This window comes from Cavia porcellus, unplaced genomic scaffold, assembly GCF_034190915.1.
Source record: "Cavia porcellus strain 051 isolate PalLab524CR breed Dunkin Hartley unplaced genomic scaffold, mCavPor4.1 scaffold_17, whole genome shotgun sequence".
Taxonomy (NCBI): domain Eukaryota; kingdom Metazoa; phylum Chordata; class Mammalia; order Rodentia; family Caviidae; genus Cavia; species Cavia porcellus.
The window spans coordinates 70,638,781-70,661,432 of record NW_026947500.1 but is presented as its reverse complement, the minus strand read 5'-3'; the positions used below and the strand labels follow the sequence as shown (position 1 = coordinate 70,661,432).

At 57.2% G+C, this 22,652-nt stretch overlaps 2 protein-coding genes across 13 annotated transcripts in view; one reads left to right on the top strand and one right to left on the bottom strand.

Moving 5' to 3' along the window:
• Positions 1 to 8,702: 8,702 nt before the first annotated feature.
• The window catches only part of Dock6 (dedicator of cytokinesis 6), a 41,274-nt gene continuing 27,324 nt past the window's right edge, over positions 8,703 to 22,652 (top strand). For 3 of the 12 annotated variants that reach the window (XR_010040392.1, XM_063228660.1, XM_063228669.1), the window contains exons 1-14: positions 8,703 to 8,808; positions 12,484 to 12,571; positions 12,882 to 13,057; positions 13,298 to 13,366; positions 13,677 to 13,806; positions 14,755 to 14,973; positions 16,729 to 16,814; positions 17,850 to 17,916; positions 18,005 to 18,154; positions 18,421 to 18,501; positions 18,612 to 18,765; positions 19,035 to 19,162; positions 19,277 to 19,370; positions 20,182 to 20,344. Coding sequence is in view for 9 of the 12 variants with exons in the window: in XM_063228660.1 (XP_063084730.1) it covers positions 8,765 to 8,808; positions 12,484 to 12,571; positions 12,882 to 13,057; positions 13,298 to 13,366; positions 13,677 to 13,806; positions 14,755 to 14,973; positions 16,729 to 16,814; positions 17,850 to 17,916; positions 18,005 to 18,154; positions 18,421 to 18,501; positions 18,612 to 18,765; positions 19,035 to 19,162; positions 19,277 to 19,370; positions 20,182 to 20,344 (1,649 nt within the window). In the remaining 3 variants the exon portion in view is untranslated. Of the gene's footprint in view, positions 8,809 to 12,483; positions 12,572 to 12,881; positions 13,058 to 13,297; positions 13,367 to 13,676; positions 13,807 to 14,754; positions 14,974 to 16,728; positions 16,815 to 17,849; positions 17,917 to 18,004; positions 18,155 to 18,232; positions 18,502 to 18,611; positions 18,766 to 19,034; positions 19,163 to 19,276; positions 19,371 to 20,181; positions 20,345 to 22,652 lie in introns of those variants that run through there. The other 9 variants (XR_010040391.1, XM_063228666.1, XM_063228668.1 and 6 more) reach the window with 5 other exon arrangements.
• Positions 20,438 to 21,975, bottom strand: Angptl8 (angiopoietin like 8). The gene is made up of 4 exons (XM_013150104.3): positions 21,655 to 21,975; positions 21,308 to 21,469; positions 20,786 to 20,895; positions 20,438 to 20,679 (listed from the first exon to the last, which is right to left on the bottom strand). Exons 1-4 carry the CDS (start codon positions 21,949 to 21,951, stop codon positions 20,652 to 20,654), a joined length of 597 nt encoding a protein of 198 aa, XP_013005558.1. The 5' UTR covers positions 21,952 to 21,975; the 3' UTR covers positions 20,438 to 20,651.

Sequence of the window (22,652 nt, the reverse complement as noted above, 5' to 3'; positions counted from 1 at the left end):
GATTCTGTTTGAACTCAGCCAGTATTACTACAAAAACTATAAATAAACAATATGTAAAACTATGTGAATGAAAAGACGGCATTGCGCTGAGATAAAATGATTACAATCTGACTTTTTAATATACATGTTTAATATGTTCTGCCAACATTAACTCTTTTTATTGGTACCGGGGATCGAACTCACGACTGTCTGCTTGCAAGGCAGGCGCTTATGCCGCTGAGCTAAACCTCCAGCCCCAACATTAACTCTTAAGCCTCATCTGAGTCGGTGAATGTTTGGAAATAACCTAAATATCCTTCAAAAAAGAACCGGATAAACTTGCGGTCGATGGTGCATGCCTGTAACCCCAGCACTGTGGGAGGCTGAGGCAAGAGGATCTCGGGTTTCATTTCGGGACCCCAGATTCGAGCCTAATTGCTCAGGTTGAGCTTGAATTTGAGATCCTCCCACCTCAGTCTCCCAGCGTTCTGGGGTTACAGGCATTTGCCACTGGGATATCTGTATTTTTCCATCAATTTTTGGGGTCAATTTCTGAAAAATTGTCTCTAACCAGCAGAAATAAGAAGGTCTAATTTTCCCTTCAGCATAGAATGCTTGGCCCTTGACGTCAGCACTGCTGTTGAATTCCTAGTAATTCAAATAAAAAGCACGGAGTTGTTTGCGAATTTCGAGTGGAAATTATGCCAGATCCAACCAGGAACGGGCGCAGTGTTGAGTCTGCCGCTGTCCCCCTGCTGAGCTCTAGGGGGCGCTGCTCGCACAGCGAACGAGGTCGCTGGCCGCTCCATCGCTAGGGAAGCAGGCGTGAGTGGGTCACTATTACCTTCCTGGGGGGCTGGGGATGGAACCCAGGGCCTTGCACGTGTTAGGCCAGCGCCCCACTACTGAGCCGCAGGCCCAGCCCCAACACTCACGCTGCATAGCACTGGGATCATGCAGTGACAAAAACACCCATCATCTTGATCTTGATTTCTAAGGCTAGGGGTGGAGCTCTGAGGTACAGCGGTTTCCTATAACAGATGATAGATAGGTAGATAGATAGACAGGTAGACAGACAGACAGGTAGACAGACAGACAGGCAGGCAGGCAGGTAGGGAGAATAGAAAGAGCCGGGAGTGGTCAGCCAATAGCTCGCCTGTCATTCCAGCATTTGGAGGCTGAGGCAGGAGGATCTCCATGAATTCGAGGTTGCGCTGGGCTGCAGAATGACTTCACAGCCAGCTTGGATTCCACAGAGAGACCCTGGCTCGAAGTTAAATGTCACCCCTTCCTTAAAGGGACCTGTGCACTTTGAACAAATGCTTGGAATCCTGGGCCAGAAAGGGAAGTCCAAAGTTTGAAGCATTTTGTTCCACCATCAGAAAAAAATTACCCAAAGACCAGTGGCCCTGTGTCAGAAAGACAATAATGTGTGACACTCTTGTTTCCGTAAAAAAAAAAAAAACCAAAAAACATATTTTCACTGGAAGCAGCGCGGGCGTGTGCCTGTCATGCTAGTTATTTGTGAGGCTGAGGCGGGAAGGCTTCGTGTGCAGGCCAGCCTGGGCAACCCAGAGACATTTTCTCTCAAAGAGTGAAGAGTGCTGGGGGTGCGGCTCAGGGGCAGGGCACCCCTGGGTTCAGTCCTCAGTGTTGCAAAATAAAAGTTTTCCTTCTATGAGTAAAGCAAACTGAAAGCCCAGGGGAGGAGAGAGAGGGCAGTTGGGCTCCTCCAGCTCCCCGTCCCTCGCTGGCCCTTCCCTTCTCTGTGCTTGGTCAGCTGCTGTCACTGCATTGACTGCACCTCAGACCCGTTCAGTACAGAGCTCAGGGCTCACTCTGCAGCCCAGGCTGGCCTGGAACTCATGGTGATCCTCCTGCCTCAGCCTCCCGAGTGCTGGAGTGACAGCTATGTGCTTCCACACCTGGAAGAAATCTAAACTTTATTTATTTATATTTTTAATCAGTACCGGGGATCGAACTCACGACCGCCTGCTTGCAAGGCAGGTGCTTATGCCACTCAGCTAAATCCCCAGCCCCTAGAAATCTAAACTTTAAAATTGTACTTTTAAGAAAAGCTGCAGCTTTAGGACAAGAAAGTCACTCAAAAAAATTTTTTTCCTTTTATAATAAGCCTGTGAACCCAGGCTTTTCACCTACAAATTGAGCTCCCTCCACCACCAAGAAAGCAGCGATACTGGTGGCTGGCAGATGTCATCTCCAAACACAGGGAGTGGCTTGAGCTGTACCTGACAGACAGTGGAATACTCGTCCGGCCAGGCACACGTGTACTCGGGAGGCTGAGGCAGGAGGATCAACACGAGTTTGAGGCCAGCTCGGGCTACCCAGTGAGACTCTGTCTCAAAAAACTAAAACGAAGAAGAAAAGAAAAAGAAAAAGAAAAAAAAAAGCAGGGACTGGAATGGTTTTTAAAAGGCCATCAGGGCTGGGACCGCGGTGAGTTCTGCTCTGTCCCCAGCCTGGTGCTGTGTTCCTGGTGGCTCCCCGCCTGCCCCCCCCTCCACGCTGGGCTGGGGGGAGGGACCCCTGCTGGGAGTCGGGGCCCCATCTTGGACCAAGCAAATGAGAAATAACTTAGGGAAACAAAGCACCCAGCCCTGACCTGGACTCTAGCCAGCTCCTGGGGTTATGGAAAACAGTCCCGCCCAGCCTGGGAATTTTCCTAGCCGGCCGCCTTCTCTTCTCGCTGGGCTTCTTTGAGGCGATGTGGGAAGGTGGTGTCAGGTTTTCTTAGAGCCCTGAGTCTGTGGCAGGAATCCTCACTCCCACCCCAGAGGCAGCAGTGACGAGGTTCTAGGCATAAAAATGAATTCACAAGCACACACGTGCAGTCTCACCACTTGGGAGGCTGAGGCAGGAGAATCTTGAGTTCAAACCCAGCTGGGACTCCATCACGCAACCCTGTCTCAAAGAGAAAAACCAAACCAAAACAAAACAAGGAAAGAAAAATGTAGTGTTTGTGCAGAACCGAGGCACACGCTCCTGTAGGCCACGCATTATTTCTAGATAACTTAGCACGTCCGATACCGTGTTGGAGCTGTGGACATATTTGTCATTCTGCAGGGGCACAGTGACAAGAAAAATTCCATCTGTGTTCAGTAGAGATGAAATGGGTTTATTTTGACTGTTTTGTCTTGTTTTTGAGACAGGATCTCACTATGTAGTCCAGGCTAACTAATCTCACACTCGCAGGGATCTTCCTGCCTCAGCCTCCCCAGCGCTAGAGTGACAGACCCGGGCCAGCTGGCAGCTTCAGGCCTCCTCACCGGGAAGATAAATAACCAAAGGAAAGAAAAGAAACTGAGCCAGCCAAAGCAGCAGAGATGTCAGGAGGGTCTGCTCCCTGGCACCTGTCGACCCACCAGCTTCCCTCGCCGAGGTAGCCCCTAACGTGCACCCCACAGCACCTCGGTGGACGAGCTGGGCTGTGGGGCCAGCGGCACGTGGCTATGACCTCAGCGCTCTGGGAGGCTGAGGCGGGAGCATCACAAGTTCCAGCACCACCAAATAAATGCCAAAGAAGATAAAAGATATAATAATTTGCGTGTACACCTATGTGCATCTTCTTTAGCTGGTTTAAGTTAACTTCTTATACTATTTAATTGACTGTTTCTGAATGAGGGGAGGGTCTCACTATGTTGCTCCAGCTGGCCTTGAACTCCTGGACCCTCGCGATTCTCCTGCCTCAGCCTCCCAAGGAGCCAGTGACGCAGGTGCACACCACCACCCGGTTCTGGGTCTTCACCGGGGACAGACGCTTGGCCCTGGCTGCCTCCTGAGGTGCCCAGGCCCCCCTGGCCACACTGGGCTCTTTCCTCCCCAGCTTCTCACACACGTGTGTCACACAACAGGCGGCCTCTGAGCCCGGCCTCTGCCACGCAGCACAGGCTTGGGGGACACGTGCAGGTCGTCGCCTGGCTCAACGGCTGGTTCTCTTTCTGGAAGAATATTCCATTGTGCCGAAGGACTCCGGTTTGTTTTCCGTCCACAATCCGGCTGATTCAAGCCATTTGTGGTTATGAACGAAGCTACTATCGATACTCATGTAACGGCTTTGTGCAGATATAAATGTTCATTTCTTTAAGGCGAATATTCAGGGGCGAGTTCGCTGGGCTGGCAGAGAGAGTTGCGTGAGTGGCATTTAAAACCACAAAGCTGGGTGGAGGAGGGTGGCGCTCACCGATAATCCCAGCACTCAGGGGCTGAGACCAGAGGATCCATGGAAATTCAAAGCCAACCTGGGCCACACAGTGAGTTTAAGGCCAGCCTGAAGTGCATATGAGTGAGACCCTCTCAAAGAAAAAGGAGGAGGAAGAGGAGGAGGAGGAGGAGGAGGAGGAGGAGGAGATGGAGGAGATAGAGGAGATGGAGGAGGAGGAGAAGGAGGAGATAGAGGAGGAGGAGGATGAGAAGATGGAGGAGATGGAGGAGGAGGAGATGGAGGAGATAGAGGAGATGGAGGAGGAGGAGGAGGAGGGGGAGAAGGGGGAGGGGAGGAGGAGGAGATGGAGGAGGGGGAGGAGGAGGAGGAGATGGAGGAGGAGGAGGAAAAGCAAAAGACAAGCAAAGCACCATAAAACTTGGCACGTGGTGACTCCTGCCAACCTAGCTACTTGGGAGGCTGAAGCAGGACGTTTCCTAGAGCCCAGGAGCTGAGAGCAGGCTGGGCAACATAGTGAGACCTCGTTCTGAAGAAAATAATCTGCCATGAGGATCCTAAGTTTAAGCCCCGCCTGGGCAAGTTGGTGAGATCCTGTCTCAAAATAGAAAGTAAAAAGTCTGGGGAGCGCTCGGGGGATCCCTATGCTTTCTGTTTTCTCTCCAGCCACCTGGACAGTTAGGAAGCAAAAGTCTCACAGCAGGCGCGGTGAGCTGGGGTGCAGGGGTAGGACGTCACACGCAGCGTGGGGACGCCCGCTTTCCTCCCAGAGCGGCGGTTTTGTTTTGTGGTGTAGATGATGAACCCCGTTTTGTTTTGTGGTGTAGATGATGAGTGGCAATCACTCACCACTGACCTGAAGCCGCAGTCTCACTCGATTTTGTGTGTTTGGGTTTTGGTTTTGGAGTCAGGGCCTCACCATGTAGCTCAGGTTGGCCTCAGACGCACGGAGATCCTCCTGCCTCAGCCATCCCCAGTGCTGGGATGACAGGCACGCGCCACCACACCAGTCCCTCATATTTTTAAAGAGTTTCAGATGTTGGCAAAAATAAAAATGCAAGTTTGCCAAGCTTATGGACACACCCTGGATGCTATCTGCAGAATCCTTGAGTGTGGGGCCTCTGGGATATTGGGATGGGATAAAAGTAATTGGAAAAGGCCAGGCGTGGTGGCACACGCCTGTCACCCCAGCACTCCGGGAGGCTGAGGCAGGAGGATTGCAAGTTTGAACCCAGCCTGGAGAACTTAGTGACTTAGCAAGACCGAGTCTCAATAAAAGAATAAACACAAGGGCTGGGATTTAGCTCAGCAGCATAAGCACCTGCCTTGCAAGCTCTTGGCTGTGAGTTTGATCCCCGGTATGGATAAAAGAAAGAATAAACACAGCTGGAGATGGGGCTCAGTGGAAGAGAGAGAGAGCTCGCAGGGGTTGTGCCTGAGCATTCAGACAGCCGGCCCGGGGGCCAGGCCATCTGTTCAAAGAAAAACAGGAAGCCAGCAGCCTGTCCCTTGGGCCTCTCTGTGTGACTTCAATGGCCAGGGCCTGGCTGCCGGCTTCCGGCTTCCTTGCTGGCCCCCCAGGAGAGCAGGATGGGCAACCTGACAAGACAGAGATGCCCACACTGGGGTCTCCCCGGCTGCTCCTCAGGGGCCTGAGCTCGGCCCTGGGGGTTCAGCGTCCAGGTCCTCCGTGGGTCACGCTGTTCCCAGGTGGCGCCCAGGTCCCTGTGGGACAGGGCAGGTGTCTGGCTCCCCCCATTCCTTCCGGGACTCCAGGCCTGATGCCATTTCACTTCTGAGGTCAGATGAGGCTGTGAGCGTCCAGGGTGCTGGCCTGTGGCCACAGGCTTGGTCCTCCCCCGACTTCGGTGCTGGGGTTGGACGTGAGGCCTTCACACTAAGCTCTGGCCCCAGCACCTTTCATATTTGGTATCCTGAGAAGCGTCTTGTTAAGTGGTCAAATAACCAGGCGGGGCTCCGACTCACAATCCTCCTGCCTCAGCCTCCCAGAGCGCTGGGATGCCAGGTGGGTGCCACCAAGCCCAACTCCAGCCTTCTTTTATTGAGTGCCTATTGTATGCATGGTCCCACACAGTGACTAAGGCAGAGACCACACCCTTCCTTGGGCTGGGGATGGTGCTCCGGGGAACAGTGTTTGTCTGGCATGGGCAAGCTCTGGGGTCCCTGGCCTCAGCGCCGAGCCAAGGAGGCACAGCAGGAAGAGAGGAGCAGGAAGAAGACACCGTACAGTGTGCTCCCCAAGCAGCTGGGAGGAGGCCAAAGTCCCTGTGTGGGCACCTGGGTCACCCCCGCCCCGCCACGCCCCGCCCCACCCTGCTGAGTCAGCCTCACCCGTCAGGTCTGGCAGGCACTGGGTGCCCAGCAGCTGGGGCACAGCCTTCACCTGGAGGAACCTCCAAAGCCACCTCGTCACCCCAAAGACTCCCTGGGCCCCTTATCATCAGAACTCCAGGTCCCCAAACCCCTTCAGATGTCTCTGTCTCAGCTGTGACCCACCAGGAACCTTCACGGAGCAGAGAGGAAAACGGACCAGGGAAGCTGAGCGATTCACCCTGGACCAGGCGTGTCACAGACACACACCTCCTTTGGGGTCACATTCCCTGATCCAAATCTGGGAATTGCCCCCCTGCGGAGGCAAACAGGCCACATCAGCTTTCTTGGTTTCCTAGAGGAATCACGCTAGAGGAATCATACTTGCAAAGCTAGGTGTGATCAAAAATACAGTGGGGCTGGGGATTTAGCTCAGCGGCAGAAGCACCTGCCTTGCAAGCAGGCTGACGTGAGTTCCATGCCTGGTACCGATAAAAAGGAAAAAGACAAAAAAATAACAAAAAAACAAAAATACAGTGAATGTTTAGACTGTTTAAAATTTATTTCAGTAAAGTGCACAATGCCATGCACCCCTCGACAGCCTCCCGTTGCAGCCAATATGCTTGTCCCCCTGTTCTAACCCCTTTCTAGAAGCAGCATTTCTGCAAGTCCTTGAGGGTCGGGCCACCTGGAGGGCCTGAGCGGATTTAAAATGTTTTCGGTGAAATATGAATGTGACCGTGTGTCCTCTCCCTTCCTCACCAGATCTGGCACCGTGTGACTCCTGGCTCTTCCCAGAGTCAAAATGACACTGAGCAGCATCTTGAATCCATTCCGGATGACCAGGCAGCCAGCCAGAACCGTGCAACGAAAGATACTCCTTCTGGACAAGTGCCTCAGAAATGAGGGGAGGATTTTGAGGGGCATTCATGACACATGTTTTGGTGGTATTGTTGCTTTTGGGTTTTTGTTTGGTACCAGGGATCGAACTTGTGACTTTGTGCTTGTCAGGCAGGTACTTATGTCACTGAGCAAAATCCCCGGCCCTTTGTTTGTTTGCTTTTGAGACAGGACTTTATCAGGTAGTTCAGACTGGCCTTGAAATCACCATGTAGCCCAGACTGGCCTCACACTGAGGGAGAACCTCCTGCCTCAGCCTCCATGGCTGTCCAGGAAGAGGCTTTGCCCATGCTGGTTGTTAGGGATGAGCGAGGGCTGGAGAAGTCTTTCAAGCTGCAGCCACACAGCTAGGAGAGGGTGTTTGAGGAAGAGATTTGAGACCACAAATGAACAAGCCGTCCCCACGCCTTTTTCCTGTGGACTGAGCCCCCCAGCTCTCACTGCCTGACCCTAAGTTGCCTTTCCTGGCACCCAAGTGTCCAGCCGGACTCCCACCTCCCACCTCACCACGGAGGCCTGGGGTTTGTCTGGCCACTCTGAGTAAATCCCCAAAAGGCTTTGTGCTTCAGTTTACTCGTCTGTGTAAATAGTTCCACCCAGTCGTGCCCACTGCCGAGCCATGCGTAACACGTCAGCAAGTACGCTTCGCACCCTTCGCACCCTTGCGCTTTTTTCTTTTCAGTACTTCTGGGGGTTGCAGCCAGGAAACTTCACGCTGAGCTAGACCCCCAGCTCTTTCTTGAGACAGGCTCTTGCTAACTTTCCCATGCTTGGCTTAGACTTGCTACCCTCCTGCCTCAGCCGCTCGGAGCGCTGGGATAATAGGCGTGGGCAACCTCGCCTGACTTTGCTATGAGCACTAGATACGTGGGCGTTGATACCGTTTTTTCCAGCCAGGAATCAGAGGGTGGAAAAGCACCCACTAACGTCCTGGGGAATCTGGCACCCACCCAGCCTGAATACCAGGGCTTTCCCTCCCCAACCCCGCTCTCAGCCTCGGTTTCTCCTCTGTTGCCTCAGCACGTGCAGGAAACCCGCTACCAAAGGCCCCGCCCCCGGCTCTGGCTCCGCCTGAACTGGTTCCAGCCCCGCCCAGCCAGAGCCAGGCCACGCCCCCGGAAGGCCCTAGCCCAGCAGGTCCCAACTCTTCCCCGCCCAGCAGGGCGCCGACCCCACCCTTGGACACGCCCATCCCGGCGCAGGCTCCGCCCCCAGGCGGCTCTGGTCTGTAGACCTCGCTTTCGGTCTGGCCAACCAGACGCCGGCCCCGCCCCCAGGAAGCTCCGCCCATGTATGCCCCGCCCACCCGACCCCGACCCCGCCCAGCCCGGCTGCCCCGACCCGAGCGGCGGCGGCGGAGGGACGCGGGGCGCCATGGCGGCCGCCGAGCGCCGCGCCTTTGCGCACAAGATCAACAGGTAGCGCGGCCGCGGGGCCTGTGGTGTCCGCGCGTGGCCCCGCTGCGGGGACGGTCAGGCGGAGGGCGGCGGGGTGCGGGGGGGGCGAGGCGCGAGGGCAGCCGAGATCTCCCGGGCGGCTGCCGCGTGGGGGCGTGACGGGGCTTCCCGGAGGAGGCGCGAGCTGCGCTGCGTGTCCCAGCTCCAGGGCTGGGGGTCCCCTCTGAGGACCTGGGGTCCCTGCCCCGGGAGGTGGGGTCTAGGGCTTGCCGTCCCCTCCGCAGCGCCAGGTTTGGGGACGCAGCTCCTGCTGGCTTTTGGGGGCCCCTTAGCCCCCCCCCCCGTCCCGCTCCCGGTCCAGTGCCCAGCTGTCCCGGGGAGGAGGGGGGACAGGGGACAGCTGTGCAGGGCCCCCCACCTCCTGCCTCGGATGCGCTGGGCGGTGGGCGATTGAATGGACGGAGTGGGGGCTGGGACAGAACCAGCTGGTGGGCAGACGGGGAGGGGAAGGCGCCAGGCGCTGGGGGAGCCGTTTCCGTGGCCACAGGGGATGGCGAGACAGCCAGCTGGGAAGACCCTCAGGGACTGAAAAGTGGGGTCTTCATGCCCAGGGGTGGATCCAGAACCTGCTCAGCGACCTAATCCACTGGGGACCTGTTTCCATCACCCTGGGATGTCAGGAGAGCTGTCCTATGGGTCTCGCCTTGATGGAGACATAAGACCCCACTCTGGGGTCTGGTAGAATGGGGGACCGTTCAGAAGCGTGATAGGGTGGGATTGTATGTTAGTAATACAGGGCTGTAGGGACACTGCAGTCAGGGGAGGGGAGGCCCCGCTGAGCAGGTGCATTTCAGCAAGGACCAGCAGGAAGTGAGGGAGAGATGAATACCTGTGGGTGGGGAAAGATAGGTTCAAACACGGGCAAGGGAAAGTGCAAAGGCCCTGGGGCAGCAAAGGAGCCAGTAGCAGTAGATGTTGCAGAGACTTACAGTGGAAAGGACAGCACATTGACTTCAGCTTCAAGTCAGGTGGGTGCCATGCAGAGTTCTGAGCAGACATACATGATAATGGGAAGAATGGTTGGGCATTTTTTATCTTCTGCCATTATTTTTCTCTGAATTGTCTGTCTCAGATTCCAGGCATTTCTGAGCCTGCCCTTTGTCCCCCAGTCTCTGTCTGTGAGTAGGAGGGGTCTTGGGTCCCGTCCTGGGAAGGAGAGTGCCAACCCCAGGGGAGAACGCAAAAGGACCCGGGACACAGTGAGCAGGAGACCCAAGACTTCGAGAGCAACGGATTAAGCTAAATAGCCGGTAGCCCCCAGGCTCCTAATGACCTAAAAAGGTTTTGGTGGTGTCAGGGATTGAACCCATGGCCTCCTGCGTGCTAGGCCAGTACTTCGCCACTGAGCTACTCCCCAGCCCTTTCCTAAAATTTTATTTTGAGACAGAGTCATGCTAAGTTGTCCAGGCTGGCCTCACACTTGGGGTTCTCCTGCCTCAGCCTCCCAGAGTGCTGGGATGATAGCCCTGCGCCACCATGTTTGGCTAAAATAGATTCTTTAATTAAAAAAAAAAAGTGGTGCTGCGTGCCTGTCATCCCAGCACTAAGGAGGCTGAGGCAGGAGGATTGCTATAAGTTTTGAGGCCAGCCTGAACTACACAGTGAGACCCAGCCTTAATAATGGATGTATAAGTAATTGGGGGGGGGGACTTTTAAAGAAAAGAAAAGAAAAGAAAAAAGGTTTTGGGGCTGGGAGAGTTCAGTGGGAGAGCAAGTTCACAGCATGCACAAAGCCCTGGGTTCGATTCCCAGCACATGCAAAAAGCAATGAAAAAAAAGTCTCCACCTGTAACTCTAGCTACTCAGGAAGCTGAGGCAGGAGGAGTGTAAGTTCTGGGCTCAGTCCTTAGCACCTCAAAGAAAGACGTAAGTGAGCTAAGACATCCATGCAGAAAAGCTCAAATTTTATTTTATTTTAATTTTGAATGATTATTTTTGAGACAGGCTCTTGCTGTGCAGCCCAGAACCTATATTGCAGTCCTCTGGCCTGAGCCTCCTGAGTGCTGGGATGACAGGCGTGTGCCACCACGGCCAACATGTGCCAAGTTGGAGTAGTAATCATAGTGCCAGTGGCAGGGAAGAGGTCACAGGGTGACAGGCAGGATCCTGATTCCAGCAGCCGCGCCTGGGTGCGCCTAACCCTGCCCAACCCAGGAGCCTTGTACTGATGGCTGTGTCCCTGGAATATGGTTTCCCCCTGGGGCTCCCTCCCAGTGCGCTGTGGGTTGGTTTCGCCTGTTTTAGGACATCACGAGACCGATTCCAGTGCTTGGGAGGCAGAGGCAGGAGGAGACCGGCCTGGGCTACCGGAGATCTTGTCACAGCTGTTGTCCTAGCATTCTGGACGCTGAGGCAGGAGGGTGGCAAGTTAGCGACTTGGGGAGAGACCCTATCCCAAAATAGGAGGGCCGGGATGGGGCTCCAATCCCTGGCCCCACAACTAGCAGCGGCTGGAAAGAGGGAATCTTAACCCTAATCATGTCCCCACACCTCCACCTCTGATCCCAGACAAGTTAAACGTTTGCCCTCCGAATGCCTCCTAATGGGGTTAAGCGTCCCCCCGGGGACCCCACAGACACCGCCCAGGCCCAGGTCAGCAGGCTCGGTGCCTGGCCTCCAAGCCCTACCCAGCCACCCAAGCTGGACGCCCCGCCCCCTCCGCCTCTGGCACAGCAGCTGGGGAACAGCTGGGTGCGGACACAGCCTGGTCCCTGCCCTGGTGTCCTTTGTGACTCGAAGCCCAGGCCCTGGCTGCCAGGGGTCCAGAGGCGGCTGCCCTGACCCCGAGAACTTGAATGCAGAGCCCTGGCTGTTTATATTAGTTCTTTGCTGTGCTGGGCACAGAACCCCAGGACTCACACACTTAGCGAGCACTCACCACTGAGTCGCAACCCACTCAGCCCAGCTAAATCCTGACTTTCAACAACTTTTAGATAGCCTTGAAGCGCCCCGACCTCCTTCACCCCCGACCCCAACACACCTGTGATCCCAGCACTCAGGAGGCTGAGGCAGGAGAGCGGCAGGGCTGGCCTGGGCCCCGTAGTGAGTTCAAGGCCACGCTGGGTTGTAGAGACAGACCCTGTCCCAGAAAACCTAAAACAAAACAGCAAAAGAGAACAAAAAGAGAAAAGGCCACCTCTGGGTCTGAGGTCAGGACAGCTACCAGTGGAGAAAAACAGGCTCAGAATCAGGAATGAACCGGGATAGAGCTCATTGGCACAGTGCCTGCCTGGCAAGCGTGAGGTCCTGAGTTCAGTCCCTGGTACCAAAAAAAAAAAAAAAGAATTAGGAATGGGACGCCAAAGCCCCACAAAGGGTAGGACGTGGTCCCTCTCTAGGCTGCGGGCTGGTGTGTTTAGGGAGGGTAGAGGTGCCTCAGGTGAGGGAGCAGAGGCCAGGATACGGGCAGGACTGTGACCCCCTCAGGTCCAGCCCGGTGTGGGTTGATGGAGGGAGGAGTTAGCGCTGGGGGTCCTGTGGAGTCTGCAGCCGGGGTGGTGGTGGGGGTTCCTTTCAGTGGCCCAAACTGTTTTAACACCCTCAGCCTCTGGGAGGCTGAGGCAGGAGGGTCGCCAAGTTCAAGCCCAGTTGAAGCCTGAAGTTTCCTATCCCAAAAGTCCCGTTCTGCGCCCGCAGGACGGTGGCCTCCGAGGTGCGGAAGCAGGTGTCCCGGGAACGCAGCGGCTCCCCCCACTCCAGCAGGCGCTCCAGCAGCTCCCTGGGGGTGAGTGTTTTGGGGGGACCCCACCCCACAGCCCTCCCAGACCACCCAGATGAGGCTGCAGGCTGGGGTGACTCCAGCTTGGGAAGGGGAGGGGCTTCTCCTCCATCCTTTCAACACGACGGCTTCCCCCACAGACTCTGGCAGGGTGTGATTTCCTTCCTGGAGCCTGAGGGTGGGCGGCCCGGCCAAGCTGCCTCCACACCACCATCCTCCATGGCTCCCACCGCCCCCTCCACAGCCACTGTACACAGATCCTCCAGGCCCAGCCTCGGGACAGCAAGGTCACAGCCACTTTGCTCCCCACCCCCAGGTCCCCCTGACCGAGGTCATCGAGCCCTTGGACTTCGAGGAGGTGCTCCTCAGCCAGCCTCCCGACGCCGAGCCGGGGCCCCTCAGGGACCTGGTGGAATTCCCAGCTGATGACCTGGAGCTGCTGCTACAGCCCCGGGAATGCAGGACCACCGAGCCTGGGGTTCCCGAGGAAGGGTGCGTCCCCCTCTCCAGCGCTGCCTGTGCCTGGGATTCTGGGAGCCGGCCTCTGGGTGGGAGTGGCTCTGGGTTCAACTCTGGGCCCAGCTGTGTGGCCTTGGACAAGCTGACCTGTCACTCTGAGGTCCCGTGTCTGCAGCTCTGAAATAGGCAGAGACAGTCTCAGCCTCTGTACGGCTTACAACGGGATGATCCTCAGGCCCTGCCTCTGTTTACCCTGACTGTACTTTGCTACAGGAAGCTGGATCCCCAGGCCAGGGCTGCTGTGGACATGTACACGGAGGACTGGGTCATCGTGCACAGGAGGTAGGTCCAAGCGGGGCGCTGCTCATGGGAGCAGAAGCTGGGTCAAGGCTGGAGGTGGGGGCACTCACTCCTGTGATCTCAGCACCTAGGGAGGCTGAGGCAGGAGAGTCGCAAGTTTGAGCATAATCTGGGCAGCTTAGCATGACCCTGTCTTGAAATAAAAGATAGTGAGAACTGGATACTGGACTGTAGCGCAGTGCAAAGGCCCTGAGTTCAGTGCAGGCTGAGCTCAGTTGTCTGCCTGCCCACCGGCCCAGGAGTGCCATCCCCACCGGGTCTTCCCCACTGAGCCCTAGGCCCCCCTCCGCAGGTACCAGCACCTGAGCCCGGCGTACAGCCCCACCACCACGGACACCCAGCGAGAGCGGCAGAAGGGTCTCGCCCGCCAGGTCTTCGAGCAGGACGCCTCCGGGGATGAGAGGTCCGGCCCCGAGGACGTGGTGAGGCAGCCCCCACCTCCAGGTTCAGCCCCGGGGGTGTGTATGGATGTAGGCAGTGACGCAGCCCATGAGTAACAAGTGCACACTAAAGGCTGTATACTTGTCCTCTTTCAACACACACATTTTACCCATGGAGCAGTTAAAGAAACTGAGGCACAGCACAATGACTAGAGGGTCCCTGAGCCCGTATTTTGTCAGTCAACATCGATAGAGTGATCGTTTTATACCAGCCGTAATTATTCCAAATCGGGTTTGATGGTTTCTGCCTACAATCCTAACTACTCAGGAGGCTGAGGCAGGATGATCTCAAGTTGGAGCCCATGGGTACAATTTAGGGGGGACCCATCTCCAAATAAAAATAGGAGGGGCTTTGGGTGTCGCCAGTGCTACGGGCTTCGATACCTAGTAACAAGAAATGTAGCAGTATCCTTTCCACTTTTATTATTTTTAAGGCTGTTAGAGTCAGAGACCAATGGTCTCTGAATTGAGCCGGACTTTGAACAAGGGGCATCTGGCTCTGACCATAGCCAAGGTTTGGTGGTCAGCTTGGGTCAGCGTGGGCCAGTGAGGACCACCGAGGAAAGCAGTCTTCCCTCCCCTGGCAACAGTGAGCAGAGTCTCAGGGAAGGCCCTCATTGGTCCAGCCGAGATGCGTCCTTACCACGGCCTGGAGGGTGTGTTCTGATTGGTTGGGTGGCGATCACGTGACTCCAGAATGTGGGCTGGGCGGAGCCTCTGTGACAGCGGTGACAGTGGGTGGGCTGGGTGGTTCACCGTATTCCAGTAGCCGCAGCCCCGGAGGCTGAGGTGGACCTTTGCCCAGATAGAAGCTTCTGGAAGGAGCACCCCATGCCTTGTGCAGAGAGACGCGTGCAGGCAGGGTCGGGCCTCCCGGGGTGGGGCGCGGGTGCACGCAGCCGGTGTGCGATGCTTGCCGGTTCCCTCCAGGGCCAGGACGACTCCCGCCGCCGCTCGGGCTCCCCCGAGGACACCCCGCGGAGCAGCGGCGCCTCGGGCATCTTCGACCTGCGGAACCTGGCGGCCGACTCGCTGCTGCCCGCGCTGCTGGAGCGCGCGGCACCCGAGGACGTGGACCGGCGCAACGAGGCCCTGCGGCGGCAGAGCCGGCCCCGCGCGCTGCTCACGCTCTACCCGGCGCCCGACGAGGTGGGTGCCTGGTCCCACCGGGGCCCTGGCTGCATACTAGGCTTAAGGGCAGCCTGAAACCATAGTGAGGCCCTGTCTCCAAAAATAAGACAAAAACACATGTTGTGGTGCACACCTGTAATCCCAGCATTTAGGAGGCTGAGGCAGGAGGGCTGCAGGCAGTGTCGCTTAGTATACACCTGCTGTATACCCTTGTGTGTACTGGGCACCCACTGTACATCCTTGTGTGTATCCGAGCGGCACTCATCCATTCGTTCACCGGTACTGGGGTCACCCCCAGGGCTGCTGTACCACTGAGCGACGTCGCCAGCCTCCCCCACCATCTTTGTTTTTCTTTCTTTCCTTCTTTCTTTCTCTCTCTCTCTCTCTCTCTCTCTCTCTCTTTCTTTCTTTCTTTCTACACAAGGTCTCCTAACCCAGCCTGGCCTCAAACCCACGACCTTCCTGCCTCAGCCTCCTGAGTTGGGATTATAAGCATGTGCCACCATATTTGGCTCCAGCCAATTTTAAATGTTATTTACTTATTTAGAGACATGGGCTCACTATGCAGCTCAGGCTGGTCTTGAACTCAGCAATCCTCCTGCCTCAGCCTCCGCGTGTGGGATGACAGGCATATGCCACTACACCAGGCTCAACCAGTTCTTACTGCATGCCCTGCCATATATTGTCAACCAGTATACATTGCACATCTGCCTTACATCCCTGTATTTATTCAACCAACACTTATTTGACACCTAATGCATATCTTACAGATTTATTGAGTGCTTACTATATGCACCTACATTAATTCAACCAATACTTATTGGGTTGATATTGATGTTCCTCACCCTGTCTGAGGTTACAGCCCAGTTAACCCATGGTAAATTGAAAATATGATCAAAAATGCATTTATCCAGGGTGGTAGGTCATACCTATAATCCCAGCACTCAGGAAGCTGAGGTAGGATGATGGTCATGAGTCCCACAGCCTGGGCTACATATTGAATTTAAGGCCAACCTAAATTGTATAGTGAGACTCTGTCTCAAACACACACACAAACCAGGTGTTGTGGTGCACACCTGTAATCCCAGCATTTAGGAGGCTGAGGCAGGAGGATCACTTCAAGTTCCGGAGACCAGCCTGAACTACAAAGTGAGTCCATAGGCAGCCTGAACTGCCTAGCGAGACTGTCTCAGAAACGCAAGAACAGAAAAAATGCGTTTACTCCACTGGCCTTTCAGCCATCATAGCCCAGCCCAGCCTGGTGTGGGGGTGTGGGAGCTGAGACAGGGTCTCACTGTGTAGTTCAAGCTGTCTTTGAACTTACGGAGATCCTCCTGCCTCAGCCTGTATGATTGACACCGGAGACCCAGCCATGACTAAGAGAGACCCAGGGCCCACCCTCAGGGTGGACAAGCAATCCCATCTTTACTAGGAAATTGGAGCCTGGACAGAATAATGCCCTCACGGAGGGCTGGAATGATAGTTACCCCCATGCTATCCTCCATGTTCTAGCTGTGTGTCCACTGCAGTGGGGCCCCTAGGGTCAAGGGGGACTTCCCACAGGAAGAGACAGCAAAGCTGGGTCCTGAACTGGAGGCAGCTTTGGGCTGTACAAGGAAGAGGGGAGCCGGGAAGGGTGTTCCCGATGGGGGAACCGCATGTGCAGAGGCTCAGAGGCAGGCCCTGAAGGCAGGCTGGGCAGCCTGGTAAAGCTGGCCTCGGGCTTGGTGCACCAGGCCCTTCAGGCCCCAGCTGTGCCCCGCCTCTTGACAGGACGAAGCTGTGGAACGCTGTACCCGCCCAGAGCCGCCCAGGGAGCACTTTGGACAGAGGATCCTGGTGAAGTGTCTGTCGCTCAAGTGAGTGCAGGACCCCAGGGGTCCCAGGAAAAATATGCACTCTGAGAGGATGTCATGACTTCCTGCGGGCCTGTCCCTGTGAGGTCACCACCGGCTTTCATTTGTGTATTTGTTTAGTTTTGGATTTTTGAGACAGGGTCTCGCTATGCCGGGCTGGCCTTGAACTCACCATGGAGGCCAAGCTGGCCTCACTACTGGGGTGATCCTCCTGCCTCAGCCTCCTGAGTGCTGGGATTAAGGCATATGGCCCCACTCCTGGCTCTGTTTTTGTTATTTTAAGCTGCCAATCTGTAAAGCACTCAGTGAGCCGCACTCTGTTCGCAGCCCTTCATCCGTGTAACTTGTGCTCACCACAGCTCTGTGACCTGGGTGCAGGTGGGGAGACTGAGGCACAGCAGGCAACATCACTGTGCCCCAGATCGCAAGGACTGATGAAGCCAGAGCTGGTGCTCATCTGCCCTCCTGCTGGGATGGGCTGAAGTGGGTGCTGGTGACCCTGGCTCACAGCCACCCGAGGCCCCTTCCACATCAGGCCCCCCGGAGCAGCAGAGGCGCGTGGGAACAGAGCTGAACAGGATGTGGACTTGGACACTGGCCTGGTCCTGCTGCTCCCCACCCCCAGTTCCTGTCTGCATCAGGACAGGAAAGGGAGGTTTCATTCTGGCCTGAGGCCCGCATGGACCTCCCACCCCTAAGCCTGAGGGTTGAGAAGCAGCTCTGTGAGCTCCTTTAGTCATTCAACCAACACCTGATAAATAGAACACAGAACCAGGCTGTGACCACGCAGATCCTTGATGAGAAATGCATAGAAGGTCTTCGTCCTAGCCTGAGGGACAGAAGTGTAGGAGAAACAGGGTAGTGTCCCTGGGAAGGAGACATCTAAGCTAAAGGATGCATTTCAAGTCCTGACGCAGTGATTCTGGGTGACCCAGTAGCACCTAGAGGACGCCCCTCTCCCGCACTTCCCTTGGGCCAGGCAGGGGGACCATGGCGTGGGCGGTAGTGGGTCAGGCAGAGCCTCGCATTTATCTGCAGGTTTGAGATAGAAATTGAACCCATCTTTGGGATCCTGGCCCTGTACGATGTGCGGGAGAAAAAAAAGGTAGGCGCCCTCTCCCTTCCCCTCCTCCCACCTGGTGGGGGCTGTGGGCTGCCCTGAGGCAGTGACCCCGAAGCCTCTGGGGGTCTAGATTTCAGAGAATTTCTACTTCGACCTCAACTCGGACTCCATGAAAGGGCTGCTTCGGGCCCACGGCACCCACCCTGCCATCTCCACCCTGGCCCGATCCGCCATCTTCTCCGTGACCTACCCATCACCGGACATCTTCCTGGTCATCAAGGTGCCCCCGGGGACAGGCGGGGGTGGAGGCGATAGTGGTGAATGCTTTGGAGGAATGAGACGGGGTGGGGGTGAGTCCCAGGGGAGCACCAGGGAGACCCCTGAGCTAGACGGAGGAGGGAGAAATCCTGGAGGGCTTCCGTGGGGAGGGGACAGGTGACCCCTGAGTAGGCAGGTTGAGGACGCGGGACACCCCAGACACGCAGCAGCCCAGTGCTGCCTTGGGAGGCCCACATATGGGTGCCGATGGCCCCTCCTACCCCGCAGCTAGAGAAGGTGCTTCAGCAAGGGGACATTGGCGAGTGCTGTGAGCCCTACATGGTGATGAAGGAGGTGGACACGGCCAAGGTACGCTGGTGCTGGGAAGGTGGGCCGGGCTGGATGGCAGTCGCGTGCTGGACTCCTGCTGAGCAGGTGGGGACGGGGGTCTCCCCCCCTACGCCCCCCGCCCCCCGCAGAACAAGGAGAAGCTGGAGAAGCTGCGCCTGGCAGCTGAGCAGTTCTGCACCCGCCTGGGCCGCTACCGCATGCCCTTCGCCTGGACGGCGGTGCACTTGGCCAACATCGTGAGCAGCGCGGGGCAGCCTGACCGCGACTCGGACTCGGAGGGCGGTGAGTGGGCGGGGCTTCTGGGGAAGACAAGCGGGCGGGGCGGGGTTATCCGGGGCGCGGGGCGGGGCTACCCCGTAGGGGCGGTGCTAGTCCGGGGAGATGTGTGATTGGGCAGGACTCCCGGGGGCGGGGAGGTGGGTGGGGCTACCCGGTAGGAGGCGGGGCCTGGAGGGAGGCAGGCCCTCTGCTGGCCCCTCGCGAGCCGGAGTGTTACATCTCCGTCCTGTCCTGTCTGTGTCTCCATCTCCCGCTGTGACCTTTCTCCCTAGAGCGCAGACCCGCCTGGAGCGAGCGTCGCCGTCGGGGACCCCAGGACCGATCCAGTGGTGGGGACGATGCGTGTAGCTTCTCTGGCTTCCGCCCGGCCACACTGACTGTGACCAACTTCTTTAAGCAGGTGTGGGGCGAGCGGGGAGTGGTGCCCGTGGGACCCCGGCCCTTGTGGCTGCGTTGATCCCCGGGACTTTCAGTCCCTTGGCTGTCTCTGGCTCAGCGGGACCTGCCCCCGCAGGAGGCTGAACGACTCAGTGAGGAGGACCTCTTCAAATTCCTGGCGGACATGCGGCGCCCCTCATCCCTGCTGCGGCGCCTGCGACCCGTGACCGGTGCGTGGTGCGCCCCGGAAACAAGGGGTGGTGTTCTCATGCAGTCACTCAACAAACCCACACTGAGTGCCTACTTTTACAGGCCGTGGAGATAAAGTCCGACTTCCAGTGGGGCCCGCAGAGGAGAAACAGGATAAATAAGACACGCAATGGGTTTCCAGTAGGGGAACCTGGTGGCAGGGAGACGGGATCCCGAGGGAAGCGCTGATCAGATGCAGGGACAGACAGAGGAGTTGGGGACTTGTGGCTGTTTTTCCCCCTCTTGTAGCACTAGGTATTGACCCAGGGCCTTTGCACTGAGCTGCCGTCTTCGTCAAGCTCTGCTCTACCCAGCTCTGTTTATTTGTTTGGCTTTTTGGGTGTTCTGAGGCAGTCCGGGTCCCTTGAGCTCACTGGGTAGCCCAGGCAGGTCTCAAACTCACAGCAGTCTTCCTGCCTCAGTGCTCGGTTATTTCCTCCCAAGTACTCGGGTGTCCGGCTGCACCACCACGCCCAGCTTACGGTCCATTTTGAGACAGGGTCTCACTAAGTGGTCGAAGGTGGGCTTGATCTTTCAGTGCCGCACCCCAGCCTCTCACAGTTCTGGGTGGCAGGGCTTGCCCCCTCACTTGGCTTACGACTTTTTTTTTGTACTGGAAATTGAACTCAGCACCTTGTGCTCCCCAGCAGGCGCTGTGGCCCCGAGCCATATCCCCAGCCGGTCTTGTGGCTTCTGACTCTGAAGGACAGATCCATCAGGCGGGGCCGGGCTCTGAGTCCACAGGGGCCAGCAGCTCCCCAGGCAGATGCCAAGTGGCTCTCTCCTTCCCAGCTCAGCTCAAGATTGACATCTCCCCCGCGCCCGAGAACCCCCACTTCTGCCTGAGCCCTGAGCTGCTGCACATCAAGCCCTACCCAGACCCCAGGGGCCGGCCCACCAAGGAGATCCTGGAATTCCCCGCCCGCGAGGTCTACGCCCCGCACACCTGCTACAGGTACAGCCCTGGCCGGGTCACCCGCCGCTGTGCTGGGTGAGCCACCCACCCACCCCTCACACCTACACACAACAGACACTGGGTGATAGCACTGCTCTGCTTTAGTGAGGTACGAGGGAGCCCGCGTCCTCCCTCCTCACGGCCACGTCCTCTGCCTGTGTCCTGCTGGCTTCTGCCTCCACTCTGCCCAGAACTGGGGGCCACCCTGGCTGGCCCCAGCAGACAGGCAGCTCCGCCTGCACGGGACTGCACGCGTGTGGACTGGTCCCTCGCTGTGTGGCTGATCCTCGGGTCCACTCCAGCAGGCTCAGGCCGGGCGTGCCACTGTGTGCAATCTGGGGAGGGACACGAGACCCCATCAGTCACCGAGAGGGCCCCCCCAGCAGCTTCCCCGCGCACCTCACCCCGCTTCCCCAGATGCCCCGGCCCCGTGGGGCTCACCGCTGCTGGATCTGTCGCAGCCATTTTTGCTGCGCGGCCATCTCCTGCCTCTGTCGCTGCATGTGGCCCATGAGGATCCATATGAGGTGGCTCTGCTTGTCAGTGTGAGCCTGTGGGGCGGGAGGAAGAGCTCAGTGGGACCCTGTCACCTGCCATGCCTGGACTCTGCCTGAGCTCTCTCTCTGCAGTTCCCTGCTGCACCTGTGTAACTTTGCAAGTCACTGGTGCTTTTCTGGCCTCGGTTTTCTCACCTGTAAAATGGGTCACAGAGAGGACTTGCTTTGCAGGGTTATGCATATCATACTGTCTATTGGAGGGTACTCAACAGTGCTGACTAATTATAGGGTGGTCAAGACACAGCTCTGGGCACTCCAGCAGTAAGAGTTTACTATGTGCCTTCCTCCTGCACGGAGTCCCCGGCTCTGCGGTGCCGCAGGCCCTCCCCAGGGCTCGAGTTCAGGAGCAGGCTGTGTCTGACCAGGAACCGGGGCCCCACCCCTCCCGGGACTGCACGTCCCTTACCTTTAAAGCGTCCAGCTCATGCCGTGCATTGCCCCGCCAGCTGCCCTTGAGCTGGGCCTGCAGCCGTTGCACACTGTCCTGCAGCCCCTGCTGTGCCCGGACTACCTCCGCCAGCCCCCGGGCTGTGGCCTCTGCCTGCAGCTTCAGAGCATCCCCGTCCATCTGCTTGGCAGATAGGAGGGCATTAGGCTGGTGACAAGCTCGTCTTTGCCCAAGGCTTGCCTGGTTTTAGCACTGAAAGTCTTTCACCTTGAGAACTTCTATTCCAGGCAGCTCAGGGCATCTGGACTTGCTAAATGTCATCTGGACTCCTGTCCACCCTGCGGTATCCCAGCCTCAGTGCCCACCTGTATCTCCAATAAGTTTGTGCGGAGCTCCTGAGTCACATTCCGGCCTTGGCTGATTTGTAGTCCCAGGAGCTCTAGTACCCGGCCTAAGAGGCCCAGGTTATGCGTGGCCTCTGTCAGCTGTTCCTCGGTGGAACTGTATATGGTATTGAAGGCCTGGCTCAGCTGTAGAGCCCCGTGGAGGAGCAGGGTCAGCTCCTCATACCGTGCTGGCTCCCGGTCACCTGTGGGGCCCATCGGGGCAGACGCCGCCAACACAGTTAGGACCCACAGGAGGCTCAGAGCAAGTGCGGCCATGGCTGACAGCTGGGGTGGCCACAGTGCCGCTGCCACCGCCTTTTATGTCCTGTGCTGCTCTGTCCCCTGGTCAATGGTTAACTGGCCATGCAGCGGCCCGTGTTGTGCAAGGCCTGGCCGGCACGTCGTGGTTGCATCAGGCAGACATCTGGCCTGGCCACGCTGGGATCACGCTGGCTGGGGCACGGGGCCAGCTATACATGGGGGCCACAGGGAGAGCATAGGCCCAGGCCTCTGCGGGGACATCCTGGGGGTCAGGACGCTGAGTGTCGGTTCCTCCACTTTATACAGGCAGAACCAGTGACACTAATAAGCTGGGTACAGTGGCACATGCCTGGGATCCAAGCACTTGGGATTGGGAGGCCGAGGCAGGAGATCTCAAGTTTGAGATCAGCCTGGGCTATAGATAAGACTGTGTCACAAATGAGAGGACAGTATTTAGGGAGCCCTGACGGCTTACACAGATACATACGTATATGTATCCCGCCAAATGCATGTGACACGGGAATCTTTGTTAGCCTGCGTAGTGGCTGGGGAATAAGGGATAGGTGACAGCGTCCTCTGTGAGGCCACACAGCGTAACTCTAGGAGGCAGAGAAGTCTCAGCCTGCCGTGTAATCCCCTGGATGTCGGGGGCACGTGCCTCACTTTCCCTTCCTGTACAGTGGGGGTGCTGTGGGTCTCCCTACCAGCATTCACGC

Bases quoted from the DNA above. Each gene is read 5' to 3' on its own strand.
- Angptl8 (XM_013150104.3), bottom strand. From the start codon at position 21,951: ATGGCCGCACTTGCTCTGAGCCTCCTGTGGGTCCTAACTGTGTTGGCG. The intron at 20,896-21,307 runs GTAAGGGACGTG...CCCGCCCCACAG, and splicing joins ATGAGCTGGACGCTTTAAAG to GCTCACACTGACAAGCAGAG. The intron at 20,680-20,785 runs GTGAGCCCCACG...GTCCCTCCCCAG, and splicing joins CTGCGACAGATCCAGCAGCG to ATTGCACACAGTGGCACGCC.